Source organism: Nansenia antarctica (genome assembly GCF_963989245.1).
Source record: "Nansenia antarctica genome assembly, chromosome: 20".
NCBI lineage: Eukaryota > Metazoa > Chordata > Actinopteri > Argentiniformes > Microstomatidae > Nansenia > Nansenia antarctica.
Genome location: NC_137693.1, coordinates 8,015,686 through 8,032,380, shown reverse-complemented (window position 1 = coordinate 8,032,380; position 16,695 = coordinate 8,015,686). Strand labels below are relative to the sequence as shown.

General features: G+C 47.6%; 1 protein-coding gene across 2 annotated transcripts in view; it reads left to right on the top strand.

Moving 5' to 3' along the window:
• The window catches only part of tenm2b (teneurin transmembrane protein 2b), a gene marked incomplete at its 3' end in the record, with an annotated part of 183,418 nt that overhangs the window by 155,303 nt on the left and 11,420 nt on the right, over positions 1 to 16,695 (top strand). For both annotated transcript variants that reach the window (XM_080550163.1, XM_080550164.1), the window contains exons 12-21: positions 1,654 to 1,800; positions 5,681 to 5,891; positions 6,487 to 6,606; positions 7,827 to 8,088; positions 8,603 to 8,870; positions 9,908 to 10,051; positions 12,370 to 12,622; positions 12,945 to 12,965; positions 13,106 to 13,338; positions 15,947 to 16,101. In XM_080550163.1, coding sequence (XP_080406289.1) covers positions 1,654 to 1,800; positions 5,681 to 5,891; positions 6,487 to 6,606; positions 7,827 to 8,088; positions 8,603 to 8,870; positions 9,908 to 10,051; positions 12,370 to 12,622; positions 12,945 to 12,965; positions 13,106 to 13,338; positions 15,947 to 16,101 — 1,814 coding nt within the window. The remainder of the gene's footprint in view (positions 1 to 1,653; positions 1,801 to 5,680; positions 5,892 to 6,486; positions 6,607 to 7,826; positions 8,089 to 8,602; positions 8,871 to 9,907; positions 10,052 to 12,369; positions 12,623 to 12,944; positions 12,966 to 13,105; positions 13,339 to 15,946; positions 16,102 to 16,695) is intronic.

Below are 16,695 nucleotides of genomic sequence, written 5' to 3'. Positions count from 1 at the left end.
CAAAAATCACTGCCCTTCACCCCCCCCCCCCCCCCCCTTCCAATCCCACCCACCCCCAACTTAGAGCAATATAGTACATTGAAAAAGGAAAATAAAAATAAAAATAAACAAAAAGAACAAAAACATTCACCAGCTAACTGAATATTAGAAGCATTGACCGTCTTCGAAATGTACAGAAATGTTCAGTACTGAAGGCTACTTAGGATTAGAAAATGTTTTCACATCTTGTGTACCAGTGCACGGGGAGCCTCTCTACTGTAGGTGTGAGCGTTATCACAGGTAGCTGTCCATTTATCTAACAAGGCTAACATACTTTCAAAAAGATGTCCTCTCTGTTAGTACATGAATAGCGTAGTCTCTCCATTCTCACATTCCCCAGACCCCTAAGCCACCCCTGAAATAAAGGGCTGGCCTCCGACTTCCACTGGGAACCTCCCCTGTCCCGAACGATGCTTCTTTCAAGCGTTCAGCTCCAAAAAATTCACCGGTTCAACCGCCTTTCTGTTGTTCTCGGCACCCAAACCAACATAGTATTTACTGAACTTAATGATATAACGTAGTTTGAGAAAAACGCTTATTGTTATAGATTTGATTGTGTTATAGGAGGGAATATTAAATCAACCAGGGGTGTATTACATTGACTGTGGTAGTCAATGATATGTAACAGCTCTCCTGTTGATCTCTCTTCCTGCTCTTTACATCTCAGAGGTTCCTAATCTCATCAGCTGCCTCTAATCAGATTCTCTCATGAGGGAGCAGCGCACACACAAACACACACACACACAAACACACACACAAACACACACACAAACACACACACACACACACACACACACACACAAGCACACACACACACACACACAAACACACATACACACAAACACACACACACACGTACACATACCCACAGACTCTCTCTCACACACACACATACACACACACACACACACACACACACACAGCGACACATGTAAACACACACACACACACGCCCCCCGAGTCAAATCAACCACTGCAAATTAATCTGCTCTGAACTTTCTCTTATTGAATACTCTGCTGTGCTGTGAATGGATATGGAGGAAAACTATTTACCGCAGACACGCTCCCTAACCCCTCCTTGGTGCCGGCTAGCATACAGCTGTAGGAATGCACGTCCAGGAGAAGTGTGCACCGCTGTGATGAACAGCGCTCGCGATGCCATGTAATCAATAGTGTTGTTTATGGTGTCTGTGGGCTGCAACTGTAGGCGGAATACATGTAGCAGGGTGATAGAGTCAGCTCTTTCTCTGAGAGCTGCTACTGTTACTAGATGCTCTTGTGTCACTAGATCACTATGACTTACCTGTCTTCTTCTCTTCTTCTCTTCTTCTTCTTTCCTCCCCTTTTTCCCCTATCTCTCTCCCTGTCTCTCGTTCTCCTCTTTTATGTCTCACTGTCCTCTCTTTTTTCCTTTCCTCCCTCCCCACTCTCTCTTTGTCTCTCTCCCTCCTCTCCCCACCCCCATACCTCTCTCCCATCTCCACACCCCCCTCCTCACCCCACCCCTCTACCTCTCCCCCCTTCTCTCCCCCCCTCCCTCCCCTCCTCTCCCCACCCTTATACCTCTCCTCCCTTCTCTCCCCCCTCTCCCCTCTCTCTCTCTCTCTCTCTCAGATGGTTGTCCAGGGTTGTGTAACGGTAACGGGCTGTGTACCCTGATTCAGAACGCCTGGCGCTGCGAGTGTCACACGGGCTGGCGAGGTCCCGGCTGCAGCGTCGCCATGGAGATCTCCTGCGCCGACAACAAGGATAACGAAGGAGGTGAGTGAGGAAGGTGAAGAGAGAGGGAGAGGAGGAGGAGGAGGAGGAGGAGGAGGAGGAGGAGGAAGAGGAGGAGGAGGGAAAGATAAGGAAGGACGAGTTGACTGAGTAAAAAAGGTGAAAAACCCAAAACATAATGTACCGTTTTTCATTCATGAGTATAACAATCTTATGATGTAGGTTTATAATAATAATAATAATAATAATAATAATAATAATAATAATAATAATAATAATACATTAGACTTATATTGGGCTTTTCTAGACACTCAAAGGTGCTTTACAAACTGAAAAGATCAAGTAGTAATAAGAAAAAGAAACAAAAAATAAATAAAAGAAAGCATAGCGGCCCAATGAAGGTAGTGCTGGGGACACATGGGAAGGGGAGGGGGAGAGGGCCAACTGGTGAAGGCGAGCTTGAAGAGGTGAGGGCCTGTTTAAATGTTGGCAGGGTGTTGTCGTAGAAGACCATGTTCCTTAATGTTGGAAATGAAACATGTATACCAGTATCTGGGGTGTTAGCAGGTCACAGAGTCATCAATAACACCCATTTCATTGTACGGTTTACATCTGTATCCGATGCGTATGATAAAACAGAACATTTTCCCCTCTGGGATCAATAAAAGAATATCTTCTTCTTCTAAACAACATTGATTTGATTAGATTTGATTTGGATTGTGATTGCGGGGGCTAGACTAGACGAGTCGCTAGCAGAGCGGTTTCCTCCTGGTCCCAGGGCTGCTAGGGGATCACAGAGGTGTGACATGTGATTGTGGGGCAAGTCTCTCTGGTGCTGTCAGGCCTGAATCGCCTATAGTGACCATTACAGCATCCATTAGTGTGAGTGGTGAGCAGGCTGGAGGGGAGGGGAGGGAGGGGAGAGAGGAGAGAGAGGAGAGGAGAGGAGAGGAGAGGGGAGGAAAAGATAGAAGGGCAGGGAAGGGGAGAGGACAGGAGAAGAAAGGGGGGAGGTTCAATCGATGGCTCATCTTCCAGAGCACATGGATTGGGGGGTGGGGGGGGGGGGGGGGGAGAGCGCACAGAACAGGGTTAGTGACCTGAAGTATCGCTGAGATGGATGCCCATATTACACCCCATTTCCTCCTCCCTGGTGATGAAATGCAACCCTCCACCCTCCACCCCCCCCCCCCCCCTCTCTCTCTATGTGAGGAGATCAAAGCTGGAGGCTCTCAGAGAGATGGATGGCTCTCACAGTGCGGCAGGCAGCAGCTGCTGTGAGCAGGAGACATGCCTCCTCCTCCACCTCCACCGCAGTCCCAGAAGCCTCTGCTTCTTCTATATGACATGAAAAGGATGGGTGACTGACCCTCAGGTCTGCACTCTGGCTAAAAGCTCACTGGCTAAAAGCTCACTGGCCAAACGCTGTGTTTATGACACTGGCCTCAGCCTCAGTCTGCCTCTCTCCACTCCTCCTCTCTCCTCTCCTCCCATCTCCTCTCCTCTCCTCTCCTCTCCTCTCCTCTCCTCTCCTCTCCTCTCCTCCCATCTCCTCTCCTCTCCTCTCCTCTCCTCTCCTCCCATCTCCTCTCCTCTCCTCTCCTCTCCTCTCCTCTCCTCTCCTCTCCTCTCCTCTCCTCCCCTCTCCTCTCCTCTCCTCTCCTCTCCTCTCCTCTCCTCACCTCTCCCCTCCCCTCCTCTCCTCCCCTCCCCTCCCCTCTCCTCTCCTCTCCTCCCCTCTCCTCACCTCTCCCCTCCCCTCCTCTCCTCTCCTCACCTCCCCTCCTCTCCTCTCCTCTCCTCTCCTCACCCCTCCCCTCCCCTCCCCCCTCCCCTCCCCTCTCCTCTCCTCTCCTCACCTCTCCTCTCCTCTCCTCTCCAGTCTGTCCAGCCTGCTTCTATGAAGATAGAGGAGAAGACCCTCAGGGGGGTATTCCATCAACGTCCCTAAAGGACGTTTGGTGAGATTTATCAAAAATAAGCACAGATTTTCCTTTAGCGACGTTGATGGAACACCCCCCAGGTCTATTCTCTGCTGCTTAGTATAGCGAAGGGCTTCTCTGACTGACTGGGGTCAGAGGCTCTGGACAGGAAGTGCATTTGTGACAGCAGCTGGTGAAACCGGGGACAGTTTCCTCAACCAGGAAAGTCGGCAGCCGATCAAATGTTCAAACTTTTATTCTGAAAGATGTAAACAAATGTCAACGTTGTTCAAAATCAATGACACACTGGCTAGTATAGTAGTTATATATAGTTGTATATAGTCAACTAACACAGCTTGTTTTGTGAGCCTGCTAATAATGTAAAGTAGTGTTGTAGTTAACTAGGTAGTAGTGGGGATTACTCACCGAGTACATTGCGTTGCAATGTTTTGGCGTGACTAGCGAGTGTGTCATTGATTTTCAACAACGTTGAAATGTATTTACATTTTTCGGAATAAAAATCACAACAATTTGATTGGTTGCCGACTTGTTCCTAGTTTCACCAGCTGCCTCACATTTAACGAGCCAGAGTGGGGGAGGTTTTCCTCTGTGGCGTGTGAGACTACGGTGTCAGGTTGATACTGTGTTGTTGTTGTTGTTGTTGTTGTTGTTGTTGTTTCTGTCAAGGGTGTTCTTTATTTCACCCCAAAAACTCCTTCAACACCAGACAGGATAAAGTATATCAGGTGGGAAAGTATGTTTGCATAGTGAGTGTTTTGTTTGGACAGCTGTGAGATGGCAGGGGAGATAAAAGGGAGAAGGGGGGTGCACGTGCGTGCGTGCATGTGCATGGAGATGAAACAGAGGAGCCCCCCCAGGCTTGGGAGGGATGATGTCTCGTTTGACTTTGATGTCAGAGTTGATTAGAAAGAGGACGGTAGGGAGGGTGTGGGGAGGGTGTGTGTGTGTGTTTGGGGGGGGGGGCCAGCACTTCTGAGAGAAAACCTTGAAACCTTTCTGATATGGAGTATCATTAGGATAGAACAGAAATACCACACACACACACACACACACACACACACACACACGTTGTTGTTGATTATGTTTACTGTTTCTCATGGAACAATGATGGCAGTGGATCCTACAGTATCATCCTTCTGTTGCTCTGTTCTTTGGCTCACTGTTTCGAGGGGGTGGACAACTGAACTTGGTCAAAAGAAATTCTTCACTTTGATTTGATTTAGGTTAAAAAAGAACTTGTGAAAAAACCGAAAAACATGAAAGCACCATACAGCACTTATTAAACACGTGTTTCCACTGTGGTCCTCCACTTTCTTTCTTTTTTTGATCACTTGAGTTTTTATTGGGTTTCAGCATAGACATGGACAGAACATCATATCTCCATCTTAAAGAGTAAAACAAAGGGCAAAGAAACTTAGCATAACCCCTAAACCAGCGATTCCCAACCTATGGGCCGCGACCCTCTGGTGGGACGCGAGGGTACTGCAAGCAGGCCGCCAAATCATGGGCATTTTTAAAAAAAATATTTAACCCAAAAATGTAACCCCCCAAAAAAATTCATGGTACTGTATTTTTTTCTTTAAAACCTTTAAAAAAAAAAGCATCATCAGTGTGATACCGATAGATAGGAACTTATGGAGAATAATAATGAGACACCCCCCCAAAAAAATGTTACGCATGCGTAAAAAAAGCCTGTGTGGGCCGCGAATACTTTAGAGATTTTTAAGTGGGCCTGGAGTCCAAAAAGGTTGACGGGTAAAAAGATGAAAAGGAAAAGAAACAAAGCAAGAAAAAAGGGCGAAAAAAAGAAGAAAAAGATGTCCGGAGGTGTTTCAATAAACATTGCTACTACTAGTAATATATTCTGAATGGGTATTCAATTAGAAGGTGTCACGTACGTTTCATACAAATGGGGTCCTCCACTTCCTAGGTGATGAACTCCACAGGTAATCCCTGTGACTCTGTCTCCTCCTCTACAGACGGACTGACGGACTGCATGGACCCGGACTGCTGCACCCAGAGTCAGTGTCTGACCAATCCCCTGTGTCTGGGGGCGCGGGACCCACTACAGATCATACAGCAGAGCCAATCCGCTGGCCAGAAAGTGCGGTCGTTCTATGACAGGGTCAAGGTACTGGTGGGGAGGGATGGAACCCACATCATACCTGGAAACAACCCGTTCAACTCCAGGTAATGTCCCCCCCCCCACGGACACACACACATACACACACACACACACACTCACACACACACACACACACACACACTCACACACACACTATCCACCTGTTTACTGCACAGCTAGTTGGAGGCTTCTTACCTTCATCTTAAGACAAACACTCCACCATCATAGAGACTAAGTGAAGATTGGTAGAGCATAATTATTATGACTGGTCTGTCACTGTTTTCAAAGTAATTACAAATGGAACTTGACTTCAGAATGTTCAGTATTCATAGATGTATATATCATCCTCAAGTCTTGATTAGATGATTAACTTGATTTGATTTAATTTAATTAGCGGTTTAAAAATGAGACAGAGAGATAGAACAGCTGTTGGTGGAAACCAAGCCAGTTAGCTAAATGGAGACAAAACAAAAAAAGTGATCTGCTCACATGCAGCCACTTTGCCCCCTGGAGTCCATATAGAACACAGCTATAGACAGAACAGCTACTGTATGGACAGAACAGCTATAGACAGAACAGCTGGGTGATGTAGTTCTCTCTCCTCCTGGGTGAGACTTCTGGGTGAGACTTCTGGGTGATGCTGTTCTCTCTCCTCTGTAGCCTGGCGGCGTTGATCAGAGGACAGGTCCTGACCTCAGACGGGACCCCCCTAGTGGGGGTCAACGTGACCTTCGTCAAGTACCCCCACTACGGCTACACGCTAACACGGCAGGACGGAACGTGAGTAGCTCATTGGCTGTTTTGGTAGATGATTGGCTGTTTTGGTGGTAACGATTATCTGATTGGCTGTTTGGTAGTATGACATTTCAGAGTAGGATGTTTGTCTGCCTGTTGTCAAATGGATAAGATATACAGTAGCCCATCTACATGGAGGTACAGTAACAGATAAGATATACAGTAGCCTATCTACATGGAGGTACAGTAAAAGGGTCCACGACCAGTAATTACACCTTAGAATCCATTACTTTTGTAAAGGACAGGGCACACACCCAAACTATTACATTTAAATTCTCCTACTTATTGTACATATGTAACGTTGAAAACATGAGCCAGTGTTTAATGTTTTTTCGGGCTTGCTGCTTTCATCGAGAGCCTTTGGTCCTAGTATCCTCGTCACCATGGCGATGAGGTGATAAGGCTAATGAATTCAGATGTTAATGACGATGGTTTCTGTCCCTGGTGTGTTTACAGCCGATTGGGATCGGTAATTACAGCTAACGCAACATGACAAGAGGCGCAGGGACGATTTCATTTGATTTAAATCCTTTAATGATTCCAGCTGAAACACGCTGATTTGGAACGGGGAAAAAATATACAATTCAAATGAACAGATCAAATGGATGTGCCTTAGTTTCCCTCACAGATAGACACATCTTAGAGGGGAGGGAAGAGGGAAGAGGTTGAAGGACAAAAGAAAAGTGCTTCGTCTGTCCCATCTGTTCCAACAGATGTGTGCTTCCCCCTCCACCCCCAGAGAACCCCTCAGCCACAGACGTTTTGGGGTTACGTTTCCTGGTACAAAGGCGAGGATAGGATTTGGGTTCTGGGAGTAGCCTTCCAGTTGTCACTTCAACCCCCACAACATCATTTATATAAACCCTCTGCCCCTCTCTCTCTCTCTCTCTCTCTCTCTCCCTCTGCCCCTCTCTCTCTCTCTCTCTCCCTCTGCCCATCTCTCTCTCACTCCTTCTGTCTATCTCCCTCTTTCCATCTCTCTCTCTCTCCTTCTGTCTGTCTCTCTCTCTCTCTTTCTCTCTCTGTCTCTCTCTCACTCTTCCTCCCTCCCTCTCTCTCTCCCTTTCTCCTTCCCTCCCCCTCCCTCTCTCTCTCTATCCCTCCACCCTTCTCTCTCCCTCCCCCTCTCTCTCTCCCTCCCCCTCCCTCTCTCCCCCTCCCTCTCCCTCCCCCTCCCTCCTTCTCCTTCCCCTTCCTCTCTCTAGTTTTGACCTGGTAGCCAATGGCGGCGGGTCTCTGACGCTGCGGTTTGAGCGCGCCCCGTTCCTGAGCCAGGAGCGTACGGTGTGGTTGCCATGGAACCGCTTCTTCGCCATGGATACGCTGGTGCTGAAGACGGAGGAGAACACCGTCCCTGCGTGTGACCTCAGCGGCTACGTCAGACCCGACCCCGTCCTGGTGCCGTCACCTCTCTCCTCCTTCTTCAGCTCCCAGCCCGCAGACAGACACGTCATACCTGAGACACAGGTACGGTCTCTCTCTCTCTCTCTCTCTCTCTCTCTCTGTCTCTCTCTCTCTCTCTCCCTCTCTCTCTCTCTCTCTCTCTCTGTCTGTCTCTCTCTCTCTCTCCCTCCCTCTCTCTCCCGCCTATCTTTCCGACTGTCAACAGTGTAGGAAAGAGTATTGACACACATTATTATCTCATACTTACCACCATATTCTCCCCCTCTGTCATTCTCTTTCTCTTTACATTGATTCAACCTTGCCACTACTGACGCATCTCTTTTCTTCCACCCTCCCTCCCTCCCTCTCTCCCTCCTCCCTCCCTCCTTTCCTCACCCCATCCCCCCCTCCCTCTCTCCCTCCTTCCTTCCTCCCTCCCTCCCTCCTTTCCTTCCTCCCTCCCTCTCTCCCTCCTTTCCTCACCCCATCCCTCCCTCCCTCTCTCCCTCCCTCCCTCCCTCCCTCCCTCCTTTCCTCACCCCATCCCTCCCTCCCTCTCACCCCACCCCTCCCTCCCACCCTCCCTCCCTCCTCCTAGGTGCTTCATGAGCAGCTGGAGATCCCAGGCACCAGTCTGAAGCTGTGCTACCTGAGCTCCAGGACCCAGGGTTACCGCGCCCTGCTGAAGGTGACCATGACCCCGGCCCTGGTGCCTCTGTCCCTGGCCAAGGTGCACCTGACGGTGGCCGTGGAGGGACACCTCTTCCAGAAGTGGTTCCACGCCTCGCCCAACCTGGCCTACACACACGTCTGGGACAAGACCGACGCCTACAGGCAGAAGGTCTACGGCCTCACCCAGGCTGTCGGTGAGCAGGCGCGGGGGGGGAGAGGGGGCAGGGGGGAGGAGAGGGGGTTTGGCCGATAGAAGTCAGATTGAAAATGTTAGGAGAAAAATGTTCTTCTTTTTCTTCTTTTTTTTTTACAGCACTTTTCTCAGGGGTGCAAACTTGTCACCTTTTAGCCGTTTTAGCTGTTTTTACCTCAAAATAGGTCAGCAATTTTTTAAAACGTGTCACCTTTTTGGGCCATCACCAGTTTGCATCCCTGTTTTTACTTTTCAGTGCCCAAAGCAGTGGGCGTCGTTAGGCGTCAAGACGCAGTCCCGTGCGATCAGGGATCAGGGGGAGGCTGGTGGAGGCAGAAATCGGGAGGAATGTGTAACATACTATTGCTGATACCGTTCTGTGCGTTACAATGAAGCCCTCCTTCCCTCTCTGCCTCCACCAGCTGTGTCGCAGCATCGCAGCAGTATTGTAGCAACAGCAATTACTGCTTAGCAGCGGCTTGATGACTCTTTCTCACATAAATTCGTCAAATGCGTTTCCACCCTCTTCTCAATTATCACGTTTTTTAATGATCCTGCCACCTCCACACGAAGGTAGAGTTGGATCGTGTGTGGGTGTGAATACTTGTGAAACTCTGGTCTCCCATGCACTCGCGTTCACCCTGGCGGTCTCTTATCGCACGCAACTACCTCCTCTCTCCACATCTCAGTTCTCAATTAATTACCATCACCGTCGAAGTGCGCGTGCTGTAGGTGTGATGATGCCTGCTCGATGTAGCTCCAGTGTCACGCTTGACTAGTTTACTCAATGTACGAAATGTGGAAAGTACTTTGGTATTCGAGAGAAAATGATGCAGAAAAAGGCATCATTTCCATGTTCTATTTTGTTCTGTTCTTGTCTAATCTGATTCTACTCTTTACTCTTTCTACAGTGTTGATCTATTCTATTCTAACTCTATACTTCTCTCTCTAGCGTCAGTGGGGTATACATATGAGAGGTGTATTCTATTCTATTCTATTCTATTCTTTTCTATTGTAACTCTATGCCTCTCTCTCCAGTGTCAGTGGGGTATGAGTATGAGACGTGCTCCAGCCAGATCATGTGGGAGAGGAGGACGGCCATGCTGCAGGGTTACGAGCTGCTCCCCTCCAACCTGGGGGGCTGGTCCCTGGACAAACACCACGCCCTCAACATACACAGCGGTAGGAACACACACACACACATACCACACACGCACCCACGCAGCCACACACCCACACACACACACACACACACACACACACACACACACACACACACACACACATGTACACATGCAAACCCCTACAACTGTGATGAAATGTCACTTCCTGATGTTTTATTTGACAAAAGCAATATGGTCCTTCATGGTGTGAATGGTGGTGTGTTCAGTGGGGGTATTTCTCTCTAACATCATTCAAATCGTATCCAAAAAGTCAGATTTCATCATCGAATATGTCCGTTAATAAGCACTGAGCTTTACTGACAGAACGGTGCTGCCGTCTCGCAGCGACTTTTGAGGACTTATTCGCGGCGGTGGTCATCTTCAAAGTTGTTTCCGCAGGCCACAAACAAACTAAAATGAGGATGATACGAACTGAGTTACGGCTTTAAAAAACGAGTGAAGTGACAATAGCTGGAGGAGGAGAGAGGAGTGTCCTTCCTGCTGAAACCAGTCCTGTCCTCGCACTGGTTATTGTATTTTCGTCTCTTGCTTTGGGGGCGGCTGTGGCTCAGGAGGTAGAGCCGGCGCTGTGGAATAAGGCGCTAGAATATAAGTGCAGTCCAGTTACCATTCGCCTGTTCAGGCCACCGGTGCCAAGTGCCACTGTGGTTCAGTCCCCTCTGCCTCACCTCTCTGGCAGTCTGCCAGTTGTAATACAAGTGCTCAGAATGCCAACAGAGTATGACTGACAGGCCGCGACTGACAAAGGGTGAAGCAGGAAGTCAATAATAATAGCAACCCTAATAATATACTACCGTGACTCTCGCCCTCTGTCTCGCTTCCACTGTTTCTATAGCAACTGGCTCTAGAACAGTATGATTTGATAACTTTATTGTTTTTACTTTTTGGCCTCCCAGGGAATGGAAGAATGAAATTATAACGGAGTTAATATTCAGATGGATGCTGATTATACAGTAGAAATTGCCCATCGCTCTATTCCTGGAACCTGGAGGTGGTTATGTCTAGGTTCTACAGTTGTTTTTCTTCAAAGAGGACATATACCTGTACAGAGTAATACACAGGATAGCATGCACAAATATCACACATGACTCTTTGGCTTTTCTTTTTTTTTTGGGGTTCAAAAGTTTGCTTTTGCTTTTTTCGAAATCAGAATTCCTGGTGTGTTTATGACGAGTATGAAAAAGAGAGAAGTGGAAATAGACTTGAAAGAAGGACAGAGAGCAAGGCCTCTACCTAACAAGTGAAGAGTAGGACTCCAGTAGGACTCCAGTAAGACTACACTAGGACTACAATAAGACTACAGTAAGACTACAATAAGACTACAGTAAGACTACAGTACTGGTTCTTCATGAGGAGAGTGAGTTCTTGATCCAGTGTGAGTGGCAGTGGCAGTCGTCGTTAGCGTTATTCTTTGCATGGTTCTATAAACCGTTGGAAGAAGACACTGTGAAAGCAAATTGATATCAATACGATATTCTGTAAAATGCCAAATCAACGCCTGTTTCCAATAATAGCCACTAATTACATCGAAGAAAATCAACGCTTACGCATAATAAACGCTTGTCCATAATCAACGCTTGTCCATAATAAACACGTCAAAATAAATTGCCTCTGTTGATATTAGCGGAATTTGAAAGCGAAGCATTTGATTCCGAGCGCCTGTAGCGACATTACCGGTGTTTTCAACAGTCTGACAGATCATCCGGCAGTTTTGTATGCCACGATAATGATTACCCTCTCGCAAACACCAACCTGAGTTGCATTGATTTATTGTAGGCTTATAATGGCGGTGGATATTTGTTCTCAGTAAGCTGTGATACAGTTTATTCAGCGATATCATATTGTGGGTTTGAGCCTGCAGTTTGGCAACAACGGTGAGGGTAACAGAATAAACGTCTAAATATAACACTGTCAATAAACTTTATTGATCCACTTGGAGCAACTGGTAGGCATGCAGTACAGCATCAAACACACTCAACACTCAGACACACATATGTGACACATACAACACTCAGACACACAGGATATGATACATACAATAGGATGCATACGCTAGGAAATAGAAAGGAAGAAGGTCGCTAGTTCAATCCCCGCCTCAGGAGCGTGACTGGAGGGTTGCTGGCATCATCTCTGAGGTGCCCACCACTGCCGTTGTGTCCTTGAGCAAGGCACTTAAACCCCTAATTTCTCCAGGGGACTATGGCTGACCCTGTGCCTGGACCCCCAAAAATATATTTTGTTGTGCAATATAATATGACAAGAAGGTTGAATCGACTGTACATTTTACGGAGTGTGGCTTTAATCCGCTGTTCCCAGGGATCCTCCACAAGGGCAGCGGGGAGAACGTGTTCGTGTCGGAGCAGCAGCCTCCCGTCATGAACAGCGTCATGGGTAACGGGCGTCGCCGCAGCATCTCGTGCCCCAGCTGCGGAGGCATGGCGGAGGGCAACAAGCTGCTGGCGCCCATGGCGCTGGCCTGCGGGGGGGACGGCAGCCTCTACGTGGGGGACCTCAACTTCATACGCAGGGTGTACCCCACCCTCAACACCACCGCCGTGCTGGAGCTGAGGTGAGAGACAGACAGCAACTGTTTTAGGCTAGGCCGGTTAGTCACCTTTAGCCTTCTTATTGTTCCTGTTTATGTTCTGTTGTTTTTGTTTTTAATCATTGATGTTTTGATTGCACTTTTCTTATTTTGGATGTAAAGCACCCTGTGCTTTCCGTGCTGTGACGGGCGCTATATAAATCAAGTTTTAATTACTTACTTACTTACTTACTCTATGGAGGTGGGGGTTTAGGGTGGGGTACGTGTGGTTGAAGGAGGAGGGGTTTGTTAGGGTGAATGAGTGAAAACTAATAGGATTGTTGTTGTTGTTTTCTGTCTTTTCCAGAAACAAAGACTTGAGACATGGGTAAGTGACTTTCATGCGGCTTTCAGACTGAGTAATAACCTGTTGGTATCGATCGATCGATTGTTTTTGACCAACCCTACAGTAGTTCATATTGTTATGATGACCGTCTTAAATGTGTCTGTCTCTCCCCGTCCCCATAGCAACAACCCCACACACAAGTACTACCTGGCGGTAGACCCGGTGTCCGGGGCCTTGTTCCTGTCTGACACCAACTCGCGGCAGATCTACCGGGTGCGTTCGTTGGCGGGTGGCAGGCAGCTGCTGGACAACGCCCAGGTGGTGGTGGGGACAGGAGAGCAGTGTGTCCCCTTCGACGAGGCTCGCTGTGGGGACGGGGGCAAGGCCGTGGAGGCCACGCTGATGAACCCTAGAGGTGAGGACCAGGGTTAGGGTGGGGGTGGGGTAGGGTAGGGGGTAGGGGTATAGAGCTGGGGGGACAGGGGGGGGGCAAGGCTGTGGAGGCGACTCTGATGAGCCCGAGAGGTGAGAACCGGGGCTAGGTTAGGGGCTAGAGCAGGGGAGAGGGGAGAGGGGTATAGAGGCTGATGGGAGGCGAGTCTGGTGACCCACTAGGGTGAGGGTAGTGAACAGAGGTTGGGACTGGAACAGTGGATGGAGCGGTGGCTGGGAGAAAGGATGTGGATGCTACACACTTTATCCCAATGTACAGTGTGTTATGTAGCCTGCAGAGTTCCCTGCAGGGTTCCCACGGCTCCTTGAAATCCTTGAAAGTTTGTGAATTTGAGAAAAAAAAATCAAGGCCTTAAAAGTTTTTGAAAATAGACATGGGTCATTGAAAGTGCTTGAATTCCCCTCTCTCTCTCAAAAAAAAGAATATATATTCAAAACATTGTTTTTACCTAATTATAGTAGATACGTCACATTGCTTAACTTAACACAGTAACTTTACGCATATTTCACAATATATTGTTTTGCTGTGCTGTGGTAGAGAAGGCAAGAGACCATCTATGAATGAATGAATGAATGAATGAATGGACTTTATTGTCATTGCTACAGTACAGGTACCAAACAACGGAATTTAGGAGGGGTGGCTCCCCTGGTGTTAGGAAAGAAAAAAAACTTTAAAAAAAAAAACACTTTAAAAAAAACACAAGAAGGGAAGGAGCTGGTTTACATAAGTAAAGGCTATGTACACTATCCACTATACTATACTGTACAGATAGACGACTAGGGTTGTCATATTGCACATAGTGTTATTGCACATTTATTTAAAGTGTCGCAGTTTGCAGGCTTGAAATGTACATAGTTGTGCCTCAGCACTACACCTGATTTTTTTAGTCTAGTCTAGTGTTCACACATTCAAAAGCCTCTCTTTTTAATTGTTGTCTGTGAGCTGATAGTTCCTATTATATCAATTCTCATCTAGATCTGTCTCAAACTACGCCGTGTTGGGTCCTTGAATTTGAGGGAATTGAGTCTTGAAAGTCCTTGAAAGGTGCTTGAATTTGATGTTTCAGAAGGTGTGGGAACCCTGCCATTATGCTGGTGAGGGTTCTTGTTAGCCAAATCATTTTAGAAAGCTTCCTTGTTTTATAGCCAAGATAGCAACTGCTCAGACAGCGTGTGTGTGTGTGTGTATTTGTGAACACGCTTTCATATTGAATATATATATATATCATAGAATAGAATAATATATGCCATTTAGCTGACGCTTTTACACAAAGCAACTTACATTGCAGTGAATGCACACATTTTTCAGTGTACACTACAGTATATGTGGTCCCGACGGAAATCAATCCACAACCACAAAGCATTGTTAGCGCCATGATATGAATGCTCCACCCACTGAGCTTCACAATCATCTGATTCCCTTTATAGTGAGCGAAAGTCAACACAGGAGTGGAGGATAGCAGCTATTTTCTTTTTCTTTATTCTGACGCTCGCGGCTGCCGCTGGTTATAGCTCTCCTCCATTGAAGCTGTGCCAACCCGATAGGCCTATATCTATATTATATCTGTATTATATCTATAATATATCTATATTATATCTGTATTATATCTATATTGCATCACAAGAATTCAACTGATATGAATGTGGACTTTTCCATATCAGTTCCCAAGACGACTGAATACTGATGGCTTTTCATTTTGTGCAGCACACCCCCCCACCCCCAACGTTCGATACAAAAGCAATTACACCTCATTTCCGTCAGGGGTTGATTCAGTTACGGCAAAGACTGTCGCTAACGCTAATGATTTTACACATGTTAACCTACTATTCTGTTTGGGGGGGCTGTAGCTGTCTCTCACTCCCTCCTCCTCCTCCTCCTCCAGAGCAGATGTTTATGGAAAACAAGAGCGTTGTGAGGGGTGATTGTTGATCGTTGTTGTTGTCGAGACGCACTCGGCGTCTTTCGCACCACAAAGTGGCAGGCGGGAGTGTGTCTTACTGTATGTCACGCTTCCTGTCACACCTGGGGGTCCCCGGGGGAGATGACCCCGGCACACTGAGAACACTGCTGACGAGAAACAAAATCAAGTTATGCAGCTAGGAGTTTACCACCGCTGCATGCTTGATGACTGGCGCTCGCAGTTTCTTTCTCTGTCAGCATCTTAACGTGAAGTTTGACGTTCTATCCATAGAATCAGGATGAATAGGATTGATTCGGGGGCGCCCGGGTGGCGGGTGGTGTTAGCTCACTAAGGCGCATGCCACGTAATCGCAGGGTCCATGCTTCGATTCTGGACGTCGACCTATCCCGCATGTCATCCCTCCTCTCTGTCACCCATCCTTCCTGTCAATTACTACTGTATATCCCCAATAAAGCATATGTATATGCCCTAAAAACATAATTTAAAAATAAAAAATTTGATTTGGCCATGGTCTTATAGGCCGAACATACAGGACAGGAGTTAGGACAGGAACGTAAACAATGTTAATGCAGTTCTATGGAGATGTTTAGGTCATGTTGATATAGTTCCACAGTGCTTCTAAGGCCTGTTTGTTTTTCTCTCGGCCAGGGATCGCTCTGGATAAGAACGGGATCATGTACTTCGTGGATCAGACCATGATCCGCAAGGTGGACCAGAACGGCGTGATCTCCACCCTGATCAAGACCAACGACCTCGCCGCCGTGCGCCCGCTCAGCTGTGACTCCAGCATGGACGTCAGCCAGGTGAGGACGGGGCGTGGCAGTCTGGGAGCTCACCAGATATCTCCTCCCCCCTCTCTCCTCTCCTTCCCCCTCTCTCCTCTCCTTTTCACCCTCTCCCCTCTCCTTCCCCCTCTCTCCTCTCCTTCCCCCTCTCTCCTCTCCTTTTCACCCTCTCCCCTCTCCTTCCCCCTCTCTCCTCTCCTTTTCACCCTCGACTCCTCCATTTCCCCCCTCTTTCCTCTCCTTTTCACCCTCGACTCCTCCATTTCCCCCCTCTCTCCTCTCCTTTTCACCCTCGACTCCTCCATTTCCCCCCTCTCTCCTCTCCTTTCCACCCTCGACTCCTCCATTCTCCCTCACTCCCCTTCTTTTCCCCTCTGTCCCTCTGACCGCCTGTTACCAAGGACAACTAGGGAGGCTTATTTCTATCTTGGGCGTACCGTATATTTACCGGCTTATGCAAGCAACACATAATAACCATAATAATCAATGTTACTCTATTTCCATCTCCTTGTAATCAGAAATAGTCTACAGAATGAATATCCATCCACCCATGTAGAAATCTAGAATATTCTGTCCACACTGTTTGTTTATATGAGACAGGCTAAAGAAGAG